Source organism: Balearica regulorum, chromosome 4 (assembly GCF_011004875.1).
Source record: "Balearica regulorum gibbericeps isolate bBalReg1 chromosome 4, bBalReg1.pri, whole genome shotgun sequence".
NCBI classification, from domain to species: Eukaryota; Metazoa; Chordata; class Aves; order Gruiformes; family Gruidae; genus Balearica; species Balearica regulorum.
The window spans coordinates 64,020,007-64,040,703 of NC_046187.1; the positions used below are offsets into that span (position 1 = coordinate 64,020,007).

The 20,697-nt window shown below is 37.5% G+C and overlaps 1 protein-coding gene across 2 annotated transcripts in view; it reads right to left on the reverse strand.

The window, feature by feature from the left end:
- SLIT2 (slit guidance ligand 2) overlaps window positions 1-20,697 on the reverse strand; it is a 268,071-nt gene that overhangs the window by 227,080 nt on the left and 20,294 nt on the right. For both annotated transcript variants that reach the window (XM_075752405.1, XM_075752404.1), the window contains exon 4: window positions 19,426-19,497. In XM_075752405.1, coding sequence (XP_075608520.1) covers window positions 19,426-19,497 — 72 coding nt within the window. The remainder of the gene's footprint in view (window positions 1-19,425; window positions 19,498-20,697) is intronic.

Below are 20,697 nucleotides of genomic sequence, written 5' to 3' on the forward strand. Positions count from 1 at the left end.
AAGTGGGGAATGAATTCCTTGTTCGGCTTTGCATGCACAGCTTTTGCTTTCTTTAAACTGTCTTTATCTCAACCCAGGAGTTTTCTCACTTTTACCCTTCTGATCCTCTTCCCCATCCCATTGTAGGGGGAGTGAGTGAGCAGCTATGTGGTGCTTCGTTGCCAGCTGAGGATAAACCACAACAGTTATTTAAAATGTATGCTTATCTTTCAGGTACTATTTCCTTTTGTTTAAAAAAAGGATGCATTAATAAGTGTGTGTGTGTCTTCAAAGTCAGCAGGTAATTTTTGTTTTTCTCCTCCACTGCATGCTTCCCATAGAAAAAATAAGAAAACAAAGAAAGTACTTTCTTTTACACAAGGCATCTTAGAATCACTTATGGTAAAGAAAGCTAGAGTAACCAGATTTTTCATTAAGAATGCAGAAGAGAAAATTGTTCATGAGAAAAAGTCATCTTCTCCAGAAAATACAGAGATCTAGACATCAAAGTCATGGCAGTCTAGTGAAGATCTCAGTGACTGGAGAGGGGGAAACATAACCCCCATTTTTAAAAAGGGAAAAAAAGACAACCTGGGAAACTACAGGTCGGTCAGTCTCACCTCCGTGCCTGGCAAGATCACGGAGCAGATCCTCCTGGAAACTACGCTCAGGCACATGGAAAATGAGGTGACTGGTGACAGCCAACATGGCTTCACTAGGGGCAAATCGTGCCTGACAAGTCTGGTGGCCTTCTATGATGGGGTTACAGCATCTGTGGATAAGGAAGAGCAACTGACATCATCTACCTGGACTTGTGCAAGGCATTTGATACTGTCCCGCACAACATCCAAAAATTGGAGAGACATGGATTTGATGAACGGACCACTCAGTAGATAAGGAATTGGCTGGATGGTCGCACTCAAAGAATTACGGTCAACAGCTCAACATCCAAGTGGAGATCAGTGACGAGCAGTGTTGCTCAGGGGTGGGTATTGGGACTGACACTGTTTAACATCTTTGTTGGCGACATCGACAGTACGATCAAGTGCGCTGTCAGCAAGTTTGCCAACGACACCAAGCTGTGTGGTGCTGTTGACACCCCAGAGGGAAGGGATGCCATCCAGAGGGACCTTGACAGGCTGGAGAGGGGGGGCCCATGCAAACCTCATGAAGTTCAACAAGGCCAAGTGCAAGGTCCTGCATGTGGGTCAGGACAATCCCAAGCACAACTACAGGCTGGGTGAAGAATGGATTGAGAGCAGCCCTGAGGAGAAGGACTTCAGGGTGTTGGTGGATGAGAAGCTCAACATGACCTGGCAATGCGCACTTGCAGCCCAGAAAGCCAACCGTGTCATGGGCTGCATCAAAAGAAGCGTGACCAGAAGGGGTCAAGTGAAGGTGATTCTGTCCCTCAACTCCACTCTTGTGAGACCACACCTGGAGTACTGCATCCAGCTCTGGGGGCCCCAACATAAGGACATGGAGCTGTTGGAGCGAGTCCAGAGGAGGGCCACGAAGATGATCAGAGAGCTGGAGCACCTCTCCTATGAAGACAGGCTGAGAGAGTTGGGGTTGTTCAGCCTGGAGGTGAGAAGGCTCCGGGGAGGCCTTATAGCAGCCTTCCAGTACCTAAAGGGGGCCTAAAGGAAAGCTGTAGAGGGACTGTTTACAAGGGCATGGAGTGACAGGACAAGGCATAATGGCTTTAAACTGAAGGAGGATAGATTTAAATTACATATTAAGAAAACATTCTTCCCTAGGAGGGTGGTGAGGCACTGGAACAGGTTGCCCAGAGAAGTTGTGGATGCACCACCACTGGAAGTGTTCAAGGCCAGGCTGGATGGGGCTTTGAGCAACCTGGTCTCATGGAAGGTGTCCCTGCCCATGGCAAAGGGATTGGAACTAGATGATCTTTAAGGTCCCTTCCAATCCAAACCATTCTATTCTATTCGCTGAGATCACAATGAAATTCACCAACAAGTAAGGTAATAGCAAGTTTCAGGACAGTGATGAGAAATATTACATTGAAGAAACTGAGAAGACAAGAAGCACGGCTCCAAAGAAACTGATGAGGTTGATAACTGAAGAATGGAAAAAGCATGACTAAACATGATATCCCCTGAGCTCTGACAAGTTATATAAGAACAAGTCACCAGAAATTATTGCTGATATCTTATCCATTAAATGATCCCCTATTTCTTTGCACACAATGTTTTTTTTCATTGATCCATGACATTTAAAAAGTGGATTTGACTAGCATAAAGCCCCTCCTGACTGCTCAGAAAACTTAATCTGGAACACTGTCAAATTATGGGTTTGATTGCAATACACTGTCAGAGTTCGTATCAGTGAGGAAATACAAATTTCTGTACAGAAATATTCCCTATCCTGTCACTCTGGGTTCAGGTTTGGCAAGCTTTGATTTCCTGAATAAACAAAAAACCATGCAACTCTAACAGCTGGCCAAAAAAAAAAAAATCTATCCACAAAACCAGGAGAAACCATAGCATCTTTCTCCAAATATAAACCTGATGATGACTTTGTAAGACCTGTCATAATTCAGATAGGCAAGGTGAATTCTTCATCTCTGGAATGTTTTACAAATATTTTATATCTAAACAACATTCCTGGGAATTATAATCTGCATTTTCAAGTGACCATCTACAACAAAGCGAGTTATATAATTTGATAAATTTCTTAGTCCTGGTTTGCAATGCAGGCTGCACTGTTTGGTGGTATAGTCTGCGACTTCCTTCTTACAGAGTCATCTTATCCATTTCATACTGAAAAATGCATGAAAACAGCAAACAACAATTTAATAATTAGCTCCCTCAGCCAGGATCCCATATATAGAATCATAGAATATCAGGTTGGAAAGGACCTCAAGGATCATCTGGTCCAACCTTTCTTGGCAAAGGCTCCATCTAGACAAAAGCATGGTCTAGACAAGATGGCCCAGCACTCCATCCAGCTGAATCAAAAGTGTTGGGGAATCTGCCGCTTTCCTGGAGAGATTATTCCAATGGCTGATTGTTCTCATTGTGAAAAATTTTCCTTTAGAGTCCAACTGGAGTGTCCCCAGGAGTAACTTGCACCTGTTACCCCTCAAATACATACATTATTAACAGTAGTGGCTAGTACTGTGATAGCAAAAAAGGAATCTGGAAGGACCAGAAGGATTCTGAATTTCAAAAGGTAAGCATATTACCATCAGACTGTCATTCACTTCAGAGACAGTGTCCAAACACTAGGACATTGCATTGATCAATTCATCAGACCAATTAACTGTAGGCCATAAAGAAATCTTCAGGGCTAGAGCTGGCACTGATGGAAGTGGAAAAGTGGGGAAGATTGATTTCCTCATCATTATGAAAAATGTACATCTTTCATCTACAGACACATCACTATTTTTCAAGATTCACATGCAATTTACAGTATTGTTACCTACATTTTTCATATGCTTCCCTTGGCATCGGATTTCATTAAGATGCTGGCAGTGCCATCTGCAGCTCCAAAAGCATCTCCTCTGTCAACAGCTTGATCTCACATGAGTCATTCAGCTCGGGCTAGCGAGCAAGGAGAAAAGCTTCTTAAGCCCGTGTAAATAAGACAAGTCAGTGAGCTGCATTAAACACCTTGCAAGAAACAGTCAGTCAAGTGAAGAGTGCAGAAAAATTGTCTGCAGTTTGAAATTCTAAACTTGACATTCTGAAGTTTAAATTCTGAAATTCTAAAATCTTCCATGGCCTAGATTCCATTGCAAAATCCTGCATTGTCACTCAAGCCAAACAAAAGACTCCTCATTCCACCCAAGCAATACAGCTTCTCCCTGATCTTTGGCAGAGGAACCTGGAGAACCTGATGGAAAATAATCTGCCAGTCGCCAGTGATGATACTCCCCACAGGTATCAGTACCACATGGTAGACATCCATTGATTTAGCAGAGAAGCTAAGCAGTACACTTAGAAAAAGCTAATATGTCACTTTATATAGGAATTGTTTATATCTAAAAGCAGCAGACAGTGTTGCATCAAAAACAGGACCAGCAAAAAAGTTAGTATCTTTGTGTTCTGGCAATATTTTTCCCATTCTACAAATCTGCTTTCTGAGTTAAGAGTTTTCAGGCCAGTCTGGCTTGAAAACTACTTGAAGATACAAAAAAATTACTTTGGAATTATATACAAATATTAACTAAAAAAGAAGAAAAAAAGAAGGTGGAATTATGGGTTGAGTTAGTACAGTGCTAGGAAGCTCACAGAAAGCTGGGAAGTAACCAGCTCAGCACCCACAAGGGGGAGCCTGCCCTTGAGGAAATGTCTGAACTCTTGCACTTCATTAGACAGTTTATGGTTATCAGACAGCCCACCAGTCCACAAGTCAGTACAGAAAGTTTTCAGCAAGCTTTAGGCTTTAATCAGGGCCAATGTTTGCATAAGAGGAGAGTCACAGGAGAGGAAGAGCAAGAAGGAAGATTGAAGAAATTAAGAAATTGTGATGTGACCTTTACAAAAGGTAATACACATAATGTCTTTAAATACACTGATTTTTAAAAGGAAGAACCAGCCCAGGGAAACAGGAATGGAACACACATACTGAGAAGATATATTTCCTATTTATCTTGGTTCCTATACTATACCTATTTTCACTTCTAATCTGCTTGGAAATGACTAAATATTTGTTAGTATTTCCACTTTGGAACTATTTATCTTCATAGCCATGGTAATACATTCACATAAAGGCATGAGAGCTGCCAAATTCCTTCGTTACAATTTGGATCGTGGTGTAGAGGCTGGGGTGTTGGCACTTGCATCTCACTGGACTCGTAACAGCAGACACTCATCATCATCATGTCGTTATCACATTTTCCCTTCATGGCTGTGTTTATTTTAAGAAATTCCCATGTGTTCAAACACTACCTAGGCTTATTTCAGAGTACCAATTCTATATAAAAGTTCAGCACAAATAGGTATTTCCTTACTTTCCCTTTACAGTTCATACCTTCTGGAGCAGTTTCTACAGATTCACATCTCCAATGAACATCCAAGAATAAAACAAAAAGCATAAACCAGACCAAAACCCGTATTTATCATACATGCTTTAACTTCCCCCCAAAAGCTTACCATGTTCCTTTCCAAAACTACAGTTAATTCACACCACATTTCCTTTTCAAAAGAAGTCTCATATTTGGAAAGTTTTACGTAGTGTAATCCTCTCTAAACATTACACAATCTCAAAAGCACTGCTGATAAAACTACACCCAGCAGGATATTGTAATTAAGGATAAAGCAAAACAAAGCATCAATTAAATGATTTCTGGTTATACAGTATTTTCCTCTGGTAAGGAACTGAAATCAAATTCAGAACATCCTTTCAATCTTTTTCTGGACCACCCAACTTCAACTGAGACATTTTCCAAGTTTGGTTGTTTTGGCTTTTTGTTTGGTTTGTTTTAATTACCGGTCATAGCTTTCTGTGTACACTGTTTCTTCTCCTATCTATATCTACAGAAAACAGACCCAGGGTTTTCCATATCTTGATTTAGAAGAGATTCCTAGAAGATTCGGGCAAATTCATTAGGCATGGCGTACCAAAATGATGATGAGCAAACACTTGAGCACTAGGGATATATCGATTATCTTCTGTCTGTATCTTCCTTCGGGAGCACCAAGACTACTCTCCCTTTTTGTTTAAATACTTGCCAAATTCACATGGGACCTGCGCTATTACTGTGCAGAATGAGATGTTGCACCATTAAAAAGAGTTTTCTGCAACATTCACATTTAGGAAACTAATTGGAAAGTCATCCCGAGTTCAGAAGCCAAAACACAATGGACAAATACAGTCATACAACCATAATTAAAAAATGCAAGTAAAGTGAAGTGAACAAAAAGACAGATTAAGAACAGCAGACTTTCTTACAAAACAATCCCACCCACAGCTAGATCATGCAAAAAGAGAGGCACCGAATATTGTTACAGGAGTCTAGTTTAATTTCCATTTTCAACAAAGTACATAGTCAAATAGCTTTGCATTTCTAAGGAACCATAAAGTGGAACTATAGCACTACATTCTTATTCTCTATATGAAGATATTAAGTTCCAAACGCATACCTCTAATTCATCAAATAATAACACAACATTTAAGGGAAACAAGTAATATTTTTCTTAAATACTTTCTTTTGGACAAACTCAAATCTTTTCAAGACAGGCATCTCCAGCTTTATTGTGTTTTCCCTTTGGATACTTTAAGATTGTGGTTTCTTTTGGTTTTTTTTGGGGGGTTGGGGTTTAATTGGTGGGGTTTTTTGTTGTTTAATATATTAACATCTTAAATATCAACAATGAAGGCCCAAAGAATTACCAGTGCTAATGCATTTGCATACCCACACGTTCACACACTAAGGCCTGGCTATATGCATGAAAGGCAGAGTCATGAACACTCAAATTCCTGTTCCAGGAATACACTACACTGAGTGGTTATGCTAACAGTGCTTTACTCCAAGAAACAAACCTTGAAGTCTTTTACAGCAACAGTAACATAACCATATGATTTTTTTTTCAATAGAAAATGCTTTCTACTTTTGCTTATTAAAATGTGCAACAATTCTTGTGTACCTACATCCAAATTTCTTCAGAATAAGCATGTGAAACAATATGCTGATAACACTTCAACACTTTTCTGCCAGCACTGAAAGGCTCTCTAGCCTGAATCTTACATTACAAACTATGATGATGATCTGCAGCTCTTGTAAGACAGATAGTCTTCCCTGGACAAAAAGACAAATCAGCAATCAGCAGATTCTTAATACGGTATTTGACACTTTTGGATAAATGTTAGCTTTTTCATGTTTCAGAATTTTCTCCCTGTTACCAACTCACTGTCTAGGGTCTACCCAGGTGTGAGAACTACTGCTTGTTAGCAATGCTTGCTCCATCTGACTCCATTTCACCATCCTAGTCAAATACACTACACAAAACACAATAGTACAAGCTGTCATATTGCAAAACAGAATTAGGCCGTTCTCCCCACTTGGCACCTTTGTGGATAAAATCATTATGAAGACAGCTCGTAAGAGTGGTTAGGAGACCAGCAGTAAATAAAATTAATGGCAGAAAAAGCTTTGATTTTCTGCTACTACAGTGAAAATCCAGCATCCACTGTTACGCCTAGATGTTAAATATTGTGAATTCATAATTCCAGCAGACTCAAGTTCCATTTCTTTAATAAGAATTCATTTATCTGGAAGCATTACTAGTAGTTTAACTAAAGTACTGAATATATGCTAAATGATCACTCTTAGGTCACCCATCTCAAAGACTTCCAACTTGCTACAGAAATCTTTTCTTGACCAATCAACCTCCTAATTCAATTACATTTCTCCCAGTTTTGCTCTTTGTTCCCCCCATATACATGCACACACAATACTGCCATTCTTTCGCTATTCCAGTCTTACATAACTAAGCTAACAGCACATACTCATTTTAAAACCCTCACCATAATTCAAATCCAGTTCAGTTTTATTTCATTTGGCTGAGAGAAAACAACAAACCAGCAAGAAAACACAATAGGTTTTGCAACCTGATTACAAGAACAGACAAAAGCTCAGTTTAGCCAAAATCCTAGTGAAATATTTTTAATGTCGCAACAAAATGGAAAAAACACATTTGAAGTGAACATCCCACATTAGCTAGAAAAGCAACCTACCTTGCCATTGGTTTTCCAAAACTACATAGCATAGTTAAAAATATTTTCTTTTCCATTTCCTGCAATGTCTTTGATACATATGCATGAAATTGCATGATCTTACTGTTCCATGCTGCACTGTAAACTTACAGCTATTATTATCATTAAGTCTCTTACAATAGTTTTCTTCCCAGTGATCACAATCTTGACTTTGCCATAACTATTTTCCCACATTCTCCAGTCCATATCCACAGGACAAACAATTCTGACATACTTTATTTATTATTTAAATCCCTTAATACTATTTTCTCTAACAAAATTTACTGGTGTGCTGTTTATACAGTTTAGACCTGTAATCAACAGGCTATAAGACAGACCCAATAATAAACACTTCACCCCAGTGCCATATCTAAAACTTTAACAGTCTGTTGCACAACTGGCCATACCCCAGCAGCTTTGAAGCTAATTTTGGATGTGAGATTTCAAAGTAAAGGTGACAGTACACTGCACATTGTAGAATTCTTTCATCTTAGTAAGGCATGCTAGCTGAACAAGTTTAACTAACAGTAATCTTTATTTTAGATCCTAAAACAGTTGTACAATTTTCTGATTATTTTCTAGCCCAAGAAGTGTTATAGCATGGTGAAAGATTCTCTTTCACACAGATAAAGCCACTGTTATCAGCAAGAACGGTGAAGGTGACCTACTTTGGCAGTTAGGCCCTCAAATCTGAACGTGTCTGGCTACCCTCACTGGTGAGCCAAAGGAAGAGCAACACTATGGTTATGATTCTTTTTTCTAGATTTGACATCTGGCAAACCTACATGCAAAACTAAAATTTAGCTGTAAGACAACATATCTGCACTCTATGTCAGGTGAGAAGCTTTGGCTTCTGCTCCTCTGACATGAATGCTGTACTGGAGATCAAGCAGAAAAGCATTCCTACATACATTTGGTAAGCTCTCCATAAGAGTTCTGAGTTTTCATTTTAAAAATCACTGTGACTTAAAAAATGATTATTGTTTTTTAGGTGGTATTTTTATTTTTTTCTTGTGTCATAGGGGCATAACTGATGAGGGGAGTACTGTTGCAATAACAAGTTATAGCATAGGAGCGTTACACAAAAGTAGTTGCTCTATTGTGCTGAGACACAAGAGTAATATCAAGGAAGGAAGTCAGTCTCTTATCTTTTCAAAGAATGTACAATTCAAAAAAACAGAATATGATAGAACCAATTAATCATGGACTAGATTTAACACTGATGTATAAGTAGAAAGGATCAGACAGGGATTTTCTCCAGTCTCAGACATGATCACTGCTTTCCTGCAACATACATGACTATGTGTTTGAGTGCATTGGGTTTTTTAGTTCACATAAAGTGGGAGAAAAAAAAATCTGAAAAGCTTAGAACTAAAAGTTATTTAAGACGCACATTTACACTCTTTTCTCCCCATTTAGCCTTTCATATCTTTATACTCTGGGAAGCAGTTACTACAAATATCCCTTCATTACATTAGCTGTTATCCTATCTTTGCAACCCTCCCCTGTGGGCCTTATCAAACTCGAGATACAACCTTTTCAGTTTTGAGGTCAATCAACTATCTAAATCCCTTCCGGCTATCCACCACTCCTGCAAGAATCTGCAGAAGGGGAAAAAAGAGTTGATGTTTCTTCTATCATCTCCCCTGTATTAAAGTACGGAAAGCACTGAACAGCCGCCATCAAACCTCTCCTCATACATGCTACCTTATAAAGTACGAGCAGCCCTTCCTTACAACTGTATGGATTACACATTCACAGCAAAAATAAAAATGTCATTGAACTGTCTGGACAGAGGGGCAATGAAAAGAAACAGGCAAAGATTTTCTCTTGTACGTATTACCCTGCAAATCCTCAAGGAGTACTTAACCAAAAGATTTACCCCCCCCATTTCAGCCCCTTTTTTCTTCCCCCTAAAGAATAAGGGCCCTGGAAAGAAGCCCTCAGAGAGTGGGCCTTTAAACACCCTTGAGCCAGGGAGGGCCTGCACCTGGGCTTGGCTGTAAAGATGAAAAGAGTTCAGCAAGTCCCAGCTTTATTCCCCACGAGGTAGGTCTGAACAGCCATTAGCAGAGCAGGCCCCTCAAGTGTCTGAGGGAGAGAATAAACTCTGCTCAGCATTCATAAGCAGCCTTCCCCAAATAAAACCGCCAGCCCCGGTATCCTTACAACAGCTACAAGGATCAGGACAACGGTCTGGGTTGTTCATCGCTACAGCCCTTGCTTCAGTTCTCCTCTTTGAGGCCAAATGCTGCACTTTGTATATTGGCACTTTTCCTCACCGTAATGAGAGCCCCTTTAATTGGTACTTCGATAATCAATGATGTGACCTGTCCACCAGGACTCTGAGTCCCACGCAGTTCAAAATAATTTCAGCTAAAGTCTATCAGTCTGTGTGTGGAAAGTTTAGCCTATGCCTTCCTGCACGCACTACTCGTCTTAATCGCCAGTTCAAACTTAAAACCTCTACCAGGACTGCAGAGTGAAGAGAGTAATCTAAGCATTGTACAGGGTAAGCCTCTCATCTATTCTAAGCATATCCTAAGTACTCGTTCATCTGACACATCAATTCAAGCAACTGATATTGCAGAAATATTTTTCAATTAAAACCACTGAAAAATGTACTCAAATGGTGATATGCTGCTTTAATTGTAAATGGTCAAGTATTTCAGACAAAAGCAAATGCAAGTACCTCTGACGAGTCTCCATCTGAATATTAAATTTCAACTTCATAAATATATTCAGAGAAATCTGAAAAACATTGAGATCCCACTGGCAGATAGAACTCACACTGCAGCTGTAATATTTCATCAACTGTTGGATGTTTTATATCATTTGTGTGGAGAAAAGGAACATTTACTTTATCAGCAGATTCCTAAGTTTTCCAGCTCAGTTATTGACATGTGTGAAGGATAGGATCATCAGGAAAAACAAAAGGTATACCAAAAAATCTGTGGGTCATCAATAATTGAGTTTTATATTATTATTTATATTTATATTATTATTAATCTATTATCATACTTTAAAGTGGGAGGGTTTATCCTCTAAGCAGAGACTGATTAAACACACACCCCTAAAAAAAAAAAAAAACAAACCCCAAAACAACAATCTCTAAACCTAGCTGTAATTTCAGTTTTTACTACAGCGCATTTATAAAAACACATCAGTTGAAAAGCAGCTGCTCTTTAACAAAGAGCATTTCATCTAGCTTTAGCTCTAGGATGCAAAAAACTATTCAAACATGCTTTGTAGGGCAACATTGCAAAAAGCATTTGTAGATCAACATTACAACAAAAAGCATTATTAAGGACCAAGAGCAAATTAAAGCTTTTAGATAGCCTTGACTTTTTTTGATACAATGGAACATATGAAAGTAGATCTGTGCTGGCTAAAGTGGATATGCATTTTTATAGTAATGGTGTTTCCCTTGCCAATTTCCTACTCCTTTTGAAGAATTCAGACAGTGGCTACTCCAACCAGCACATGATATGTTTTCTGTTTCAAACTTTTTTTTCTTATGAAAGCTCACACATTCTTATTGAGAACATACAATCAAACACAGTCTTTAATTTTTTTTTTTTACTACTGTAAAATATTTGTTGATACATGCTATACATATTAGTAATTTTCCAAGAAAAATCTATGCTCTTTATAAGAATGTACACTTTGGGAATACTTTTAAAAAGAAAAATACATGTGTTGTTTGAGTGCTGTGTGAGTAACTTTGGAGAAGCTTTAAAACAAATTCAATGCATTTAAAATGCTATATAAATCAACATTTAGGATGAAGGGTCAACAGGGGTTAAACTGTCTGTCCTTGACTACATTCATAAATGTCTTTTCTAGCTGTACTTATAGAACCAACTGCAGCGTAACTTGGATATTAAAACCTCCAAGGAAACCAACAATCAAAGCTGCTAAGAATTTCACAAGGTTTTTTTTCCTTAGGTGTTAATTAAATGATCATTTAACACTGAAATGTAAACACAACATTTTCATCTACTGACAGCATAGCCTATTATAAATCCAGGGTAATAAACGTCCTGGTGTTAATACTCTGAACCAAGTTCCCACAACACACTAAGATGCCTTGTCGTGTCTAAGGTTAAGCATCTAGGCACAAAACAAAGATTGTGCCTACTCGACTTCCAGTTCAATTTTCCCATCGCCCAGTGACCTAGGTAACACTTTGAGCAATAAAGAATAAATTTAATTTCTCCAGCATTTTGTGAGGATTAGGAACAATTGTTGGCCTGCAATGACTTTTTATCCTTGGATTCTTTCTCTTCCAGAGCATTCCCCCAGTTCTAAAAGAAAATTCTGATGGTTTAAGACACAGAACAAACAGAACTTTAAATTAGGCTTTTTTCAATCAATTGGAACTGTTGGAGGGGAAGCAATCAACCTTTCTTTGGACTTTTCTCAGCTATTCAGTTACTTCAGGCTTTAATCTTCCACTCGCAGAAGAAACCTACCATCATAGGGACAAGCCTCTATACTTTCACATTTTCCCTTGGCCTGATTTATTCCTTTCTTTCTATTCTTTTTTTAATCAAGATGACACGGTTGCACTTAAATGTCCAATCTGTGCAAGCCAAGACTTACAGATGTCCTCTTTATAACATTTCACACCATGTTTCTGCACCACATAATAATGGCATTTCCTCCGACATGCCTTTTTACTTTTCATTACTTCCTTCACCGAGATTCAGTTTCCTACTTAACTCCTGCCTAAAAGGCTTCCTATATCACAATTTACCAAAGCTTTCAAGGTTAACCCTCCAGGAACAACCCAGGGACTGATTCAGACTGGAGATGAATATGGTTACAGGTGACTCAAAACCAGTTACTTTCATTTTCATATTAAAAAACAATTATCTCAGTTTTCTTTGATTGCCGTCATGTCAACAAAAATATGGAGGCTAATTATTTCTGCTTGGGGTCAAACAGGTCAAGGTAACAAAGCCATAATAGCTTAAGTAGGTGTCTCCGTTACTCCAAATACCACCACATTATTTTAAAAGTGCTATGGCTTGAGTAAGTTAAGTAATTAATATGATTCATGTTTTCACATTAGACATATTTAAATATCTACCCCTAATAGCATAAAAGATTTTTGCATGCCACAGATATTTATGTTGGTCCAGAAGAACAGCCTTAAGCCATATTTTTGTTGGCTTTGTGTTTAACATGATTTTCAGATTAAGGTTAAAGCTACTATAAACAGTTTTGGAGTGTTTGTTCTAACGAAAAAATCAATAGATATAAGTATCCCTGCAGATGCCTTTTGCCGAAATTAGTCAACTACATCACTTGGTAATGCAGATTACGTAAAGATTCAGTGAGCTGCCCACTAGCAGAATTAGTTTACAGCCCAGAAGCAAAGGAAATATTGCTTGTTAAAAAATACATGAAATTATGTTTTTAAAATTAAAGAAATAAAGGCAAATTTAACTGCATTTTAGAGACGCCTCTCAACTATCTCAAAATGAAAAATACAAACATCCATCTTGAGAGAAATATTTCACAAGAAAAAATTTTGTTTCCAATTTTACAAATCACATACTGTTACTTCAAGTAACAACATTTTATCCGATTTATGTACATTTGGTACACCATTTTTTCCCTGCACAGCATCATGGCAGGTGCTGTGAAAATACAAAAGAAAGCATAGCTCAGGAAAAGGCCACAGATTAAGAGATTCTAAAACAAAGGGCAGGAAGAGTAATGTAGTAAAGTTTAAAGTCCAATAACTGCACACAGTGATAATACATTTGACTTTTTCTGACTACATTTCAAAAGTTCATTCTGGTTCCACCAACACTTTCACTCAGCTAAATCTAAGGCTGAATGTTTGCTGTTGCTAGGATATAACTACTGCAAGTTGTACACCAAATGCACATATATAATTCTTGTTTCTGTCCTCCAAAAATAAATCATCTGATGAATTGTACAAGTTTTTGCAGCACTTCCAAAATCTATAAAAAGTCATCTTCCCATCTCTAACCCCAAATAAGTAGGGCCTATGTTTGAAGCAAAGCTACCATGGTGTATTCGGTTTGCTCACTATGTTGTAAAGGACAAACAAGTTTTCAGTTTTGAAACATGGCAGAGAATGAGAACTGAAGGTAGAAGCAAGTGATGGTAGGACAAGAGAAAAGATGCACATGGAAGCCAAGTTGCATACAGTATTCAAGATCCTAATTCACTTTTCTCTCTCAATTAAAAAATGAGCAGGTGATAGAGAAGCAACAATCAGTCCTTATAATGTCTTACAACAGTTTATCACCTAGATCTTCCATATGAGAAATGAATGTCAGAGATGAGGTATTACAAACCTAGCAGAGACACAACATGGTTTTTGTTACTTTAGTTTCTTCTTACAGGCAATGAACCTCAACAAACATTTTTTAATACCCATTTTTAGATAGTCCTATTTTTATCTATGGATTGTAATTATAGCAAAAATAAAATTCACAGAACGGACTGACAGAGGACTTGCAGCACAGGGGACCAAATTCACTCCAAAAACATCCTAGACAGAGGCAGTAAGACCTTGCATTAGTAACAATGCACCAACATAGCAAAACTATGATAATGGCGCTTCCACACTGCAAGAAAAAGTAGTAATTGCTCTGATGTATTAAATTAGGGATTTCTATTTAGTTACTGGTTTACAATACCACAAAGCCAAAACCGTATACTCATTTTATACATATACTATATGCAGTAGCTTTTCGTTAATAATAATAATTTTGAAACCCTTCTTGTCTTCTAAGAACTATAGTCACTGTTCAAAAGTGATGCTAATAAAATAATGCTGGTAATCAAAAGTTAACTAGTATTAGAATTGGTATGTTCTTACCAACTTTTCTGTTCATGAGCTTATTATTTGTTTCGATAAAACAATTTACACATCGTATTTGAACTAAACCACTGTGGCAGAAAAACACAAGTCGTCATAACACTGGCAGGATGGACACAATGTATAGAAAACTTACTTGTTTCTATTTACCTCTAAGATGTTATGACTCAAATCTACAACACACACACACACACACACACACACAAAATAATCAAGTTGCCTTATACACAGGTTCCTAGAATGCCCCATAACAAATCACAAAAACTGAAATGAATTACTAAAATAACCTAACACTTTCCTAGGAAGGATCTAGCAACAAGGTGGCCTCACAATTCATGTTCCAAGAGATCTTTAATTGCTGCACATCCAGCACATTCCTGCAACAAGGTGGAGCACACCGTAACGTTATTGCAGCACATACATCAGTAGAAACCTACCCATTACTCTCATCTACTTGCAAAAGGAGAGGCCTTCACCAATATTGCCTTTTGAAAAGGGGAAACTCATTCTTGCTCCTCATTGGATTTTTAACATCCACAGCCACCTGTCTGCAGTTGGAATAAGATTTCGGAGGCTTTGGGATAACAAGAATTTTTCTAATGAGCAATTTCTCCAGAGTTGTTAAAACAGATTCAGACTCAATATCAGTATCTTCTCTACAGATTTATGACTATAGTCTCACTTGCCATGATTACTGTTAAAAGGGATATGATAAAACCAAAAATTAAGCCTCAAATGCAGCTACCTTAACAGTTAGACCAGCATTTATAGTATCTTAAAAGTTGCTGGTTTAGCATCTTACTCACAGCACCTTTTTATCTTTTTTTCTTCATTCCTATCTGATGTTTTGGTTTTTTCTCTCTTGGCAAAGGTAAAAACAAAACAGCGCTCAGCAAATGACGCAAATCACAGGTTCTTGTGCAGCAGCTCTAAAACCAGACCCGAGAGCCGCCTGGAGAACTTTCCTCTTCCTTGCGTCAGCCGCCCGCAGCTTCCCCGCGCTGGGAGCGGGCAGCGGCACTCAGGGTAGCGGGCTGGATGAGTAATGATGTCGGTCCGACCGGACAACGGTAACCCTGGCAACTGTAACCTGCAATTCCTGCCTAACCATTGTGGGATTTATTGTGGCAGGGGCCAAAGAGGCCAAGAGTAAAATGAAGCAGAGAACTATGGTGTCTGACACATCTAGTACCACACACTTTAATCATAGCTGGCAGAAATTAATTCAGGAGGAATTTTTGCAAGGGCCCCCCATGCAGCGTTTGTTGTTGTTGTTGTTGCTGCTGCTGCTCTGGCCTAAGGTTTTTTTTAAAGGGTTGGGGGTTTTTTTTTGATATTTAGTATTTTTTTTCCTTTAATTATTAGCTATTAGGATTTTTTTTTTATATAGTGACTAATAGACATGTCAAAATTGAGTGTTTATTAATCAGACTATATTAAGATTTTTTTCTCCTTTACAGGAGAAACATCTTATTCACAATGTGTATCTTCTCAAGTATATTATTAGAAGAAAAATGTATCTAGCATCATACCACATCCACTAGAAGGATTGTTTTTTCAAAGCCAATATAGCCAACTTATAGAGCAAATATTGGTCAGTAAGGAAACCTAACCTTATTCCAAACACAAGAAACGTAAATCAAAAGGGACAAGCTTAGCGCATGGAATTCAATAACCTTTACATGCCACTGATTAATAAAGGTATCCTTTAAAACTGAATTTTCAAACAGCTCTAGGTCCAGCACTTGGTATCCTGCAGCAAACGGCAATCAATGAACTGTGATCTAACCAGCCAAAGTAAGCAGTCAAAATCTATTTGCCTCAGACAAGCACTCACTAGCCTGTAGGAGTTCTCCGTACTAAGGTACCATTGCTGATGCTAGACAAGATAGTGTGAGTGGGCACACAGGTCACTGAAAACAATGCATCCCCTTCTTGCAAGAAAAATACTTGTTGAACAAGGACTTCTATTGGCCCAGGGGATTTACAACAGCCCCTTTCTTTTAACAGTATTGGATCAAAATAGAGGTTCATGTACGTTTTGCTTTAAAAGATACCTTGCAAGGTAAGATTAATATACCCTACAGCATTACTTATACTATTTTTGGCATTAACTACTTCCTATTGAAATATTTATGTCAAAACACCTTTGCAGATAACTCTTAATGGGAAAATCAGTTTCTGCTTTGACTACAATTATTCATTTTAACTAGTTCCAGGAGATTTCTTGGAAGGCTGCTAAATCAGAAGGAAAGGAACGTGAAAAATAATTCGTTTAACCGCCTTTGAAAATCAAGTGTCTTTAGACACAGAAAATTATGCACTGTCTCTTTTAAACTCTCAACCTATCGCTTTCCTTTACTTACACTTCCCATCTGTCAACAAGTGCTTGTAATTTTATTACACTGTCCTGTAGTTTATGCAGAGTTGGTATTATTTTACAGAGTTCTGTTAATGGACTGGATAAATGGTAATGCTATTTAAACTAGTCTCCTGCTCCAGCAAACACAGCTGCAACTGTACTACTATTTCTAGGCAAACATCTTGACCTGAACACGCAGTGCTCTCTCAACCCGTCCAAAGAGAAATTGGAGCAGACAGCAAAGGGAAAGCATAGCCGGCCGCTGGCGGCAACCAACTGTGTCTAATCATAATTCATATACAGTGTACCCTCTTTCTTTTATATTGCGTTTAGGCTACACAACAAGCATATGTGCTTCTTCACCTGGCATCTCATTTACAGCCAAGGGTCAAATGGTAATTGTTATTCACAGAAGCTCAATAGTATGTTGAAAACTCGCAGTACACACACTGTTTGACTAGCTGTTAAATGCCAAAAATAAATACTAAACCCAAAGCATATTATACATTTTATTGATCATGTTTAGAGATCTTTAATTTTCCTTAGAAATATATTTATTTGGATGTAAATACATATAAACATTACAATGATACATGTAAAAAAATCAAATCATTTTATATTCTTCTTAGTGATCCAGCTACATGTAATCTGAAAACTGATGAAGAACATTTAACTAGCATCCATCCCTTTGTTGGCCTGACTTTTTTTTAATTATAAATTTAATGTTAAACAACTGTGGATTTTCAGTATTGCTCATATTTTCTTTTAAACATGAATACATTATAACCAGACATTCACTTTCATGGTCTGATCACCAATAACCCTTAGGCAGAGGAAATTTAATACTGTGAAGCCAGTGATCTCTTACTTTCCACCATATATGCTATGAGCAGTTGTGTTCTTTATGTCAAAGGCCATTATAGATTTAAGACTAGCATCTATCAAATATACACTTCTGAATTAAATATATTCAAGTATGATTTTGCCTGAAGTGTGCATCCATTTTTTGTCTGCGAATTACGGCTCATTTCTATTTTATATGAATTTAGATAACAACCATTACACTACAGGTGGAATAATAAAATGATCGTAAATTCCCTTCATTTTCCTTCCTGATGAAAGTAATATCTTTATCATGGCTGATGGAAATTATAAGAGACTCAATTGTTAATATATAAAACCACATATGAATATATTATAGCAGAGTAAAATATTTTTGTTTGTCAGAACAAAAGCCTTCAGGAGCTTTCTGGCCTAGTAATTTAACAACTTATTGCATCTACAGGGAAGTTCTGGAAATAAAACATACATGCAGAGGAAAGAAACAAAAATATACAGAGGTAAATGTTTACACTAATAATAGAGTCATTTTCAGTTTACCATTTCATATGACTATGAGAGGGGCAAAAAGAACTATTATTTCACAATATTAAACCAGAAATCAACTCCTGAAAATAAAAGCTTCATTACAAAATTTGTTCTCAAGAATATTTCCATATACTACAGTGGAAATAAACCAGAGGAACCCCACCTTCCTCCACCTTCACTTTTTTCCCCCAAGCACACAAGGGGTGAAATTCAGTAAGATCAGCAATTTCAACAGCAGAAACATCATCTGAAATCTAAAGAAACATCAAATACATATCTAACTAAAACAGGGCTGAATTTGTACCTCCTTTTCAAAGCCCACTTAAGCACGTCATGTTGTTTCCTTTCCATACTATATACTGTAACTTAAAGGTACCTTGAAAATTATTTTATTACAATAACTGATCATGTAAATAAACACAGAAATCAGTATCTAAACTTCATTCTATGTTTTTACCGCAACAGAAATAAGTGGATTCTTAAAAGGGCCAATAGGTCAAAACATTAATTTAAAAAATATTACCAAGAGAAAAACATTATCAACCCAACGACTACAATCAAAACAAAAACTCATTACCCAATTTGATATAGTTTCTATTTAAGTTAAAACATTTCATAGCTTTTTTTCTTCCCGGAGTTTAAGTTACTGCCTTTGTTTTCTTTCTGAGCAGACACAGGAGAGACTTCTCCACAGACCTACCATTTGCAAACGCTATGATTTTTCTGGTCAAGTATGTACAGCCACAAAAACAGAACATCACAAAACCAAAGTGCTTATACAGTGCTATATCCTTGGATTAGAATCTCCATGGGCATTTTTTTTATTTCTTTTAACACAGAAACCAAAAAATAAACAGGAGAAAAGCAAAGTATTATTTCAGTAAAACTTCATTACAGAAATTGGAATGGATGAAACAATACTTAAGAGTTCTAAGAGACAAAATATCTAACCTATTTAAAAAGACCCACAAATTTGCAAAGCAAAGAAAGTATTCAGCTTAAGAGATCAATGTTCCTAGATGCATTTTAGATGTGTTTGAAGAAAAAGACAAAAGACCTAACGCAAGACAGAATAACAGACCCATTGCAATTTTTTCAGAATAATAGTTATTGGATCATGCCTACTTACAGCCTGTACAACTTCGGCGTCCCCAGAAAGAGCAGTTCAGAAAGCAACTGGAGGTTATTTCTGTTTAGGCGCCTTTAGAAAGAAACAGAAAAAATTGTGTTAAATTACAAGTGCTACAGCAATGCAATACAACCACTTTGAGCAGGCATCCTAGTACTGTAACAAGCTGATTTTAAAGACCAGAAAGGCTATGTAATGCTGGTCCATTAGCGGAGACATGGTCCAGCAGAAATTTACCATGGACTAATTACATTTTCTGGTTTCCCCAACAGACCATATTACCTATTTTATGAAAGATTTTGAATTTCTGTAGTGTGAATCAATCACTAAGTCAGGACTCTATCCTGCACAAACAACCAGAAAACTAAAAATACAAAATCAGCAGTGTAACCAATTTGCCACCAACTCTGTGTTCCTCTTGGTATAACAATGCAGACAGACATTTTTGTGACTGTGAAAAGGTTCAAGGGAACATGTACCAAATGCATACACTTAGTTAAGTAGTGAGATAATGTATCTAAAGATCCATATAACCTATTTAAATAAAAAAGCTAAGAAAGCTGTTACGGAAACACTGATCAAATAAGAGTCAGAGGAAAAAAAAAAAAAAAAAATCAAAGTCCGAGCTTGTATTTGGCATTACGGGGGGTTTTTTTGCATGCAGCTTTCTTTCTATAGCTGTAAAGATACACCAAGAGGAAGTTAAATTAAAAAAAAAAAAAGTTGCACATAAGACAGTACAAAAGAAAAATGGCAACTAGAATCTGGAGGACACCCATTTGTCTACAAAGTTTCTCACTGAACATGCTGACCAGGGTTAAACCTGCTCAGTTTGATTTGACAAGTTCAAAGCCCACTGTAGTATAGCCATAGGCAACAGAACAACCACTAGCCAAGACAAATATATTCCCTTTTCATGATCTTTTTTTCCAAACATACAATGCAGATTATTCTTTCTAATGTGTATAAGTGACAGCCCTGGAGCATACAGTTGTACCAGTCCAGAATTCAAGCTCAAAACAGGGTTTTAGTTGCTTTTAAGCAATGCACCACATATGCCAACTGCCATTCAAGAAAAGCAACATACTGAAAAAAACTGGTTTGTTCCATCAACCTCATCATGAGTCCTAGTTTGCAATGCACAGTGCTTCTCAATATACTAATTCTAAGGCATTCCTGGACTCCAGACTGCATGGTATTTTCTGATATTTACTTCATCCTTACAGTGGTTATGTTATACAAGCCAACAGGCTGCTACCAAGACACTCCACA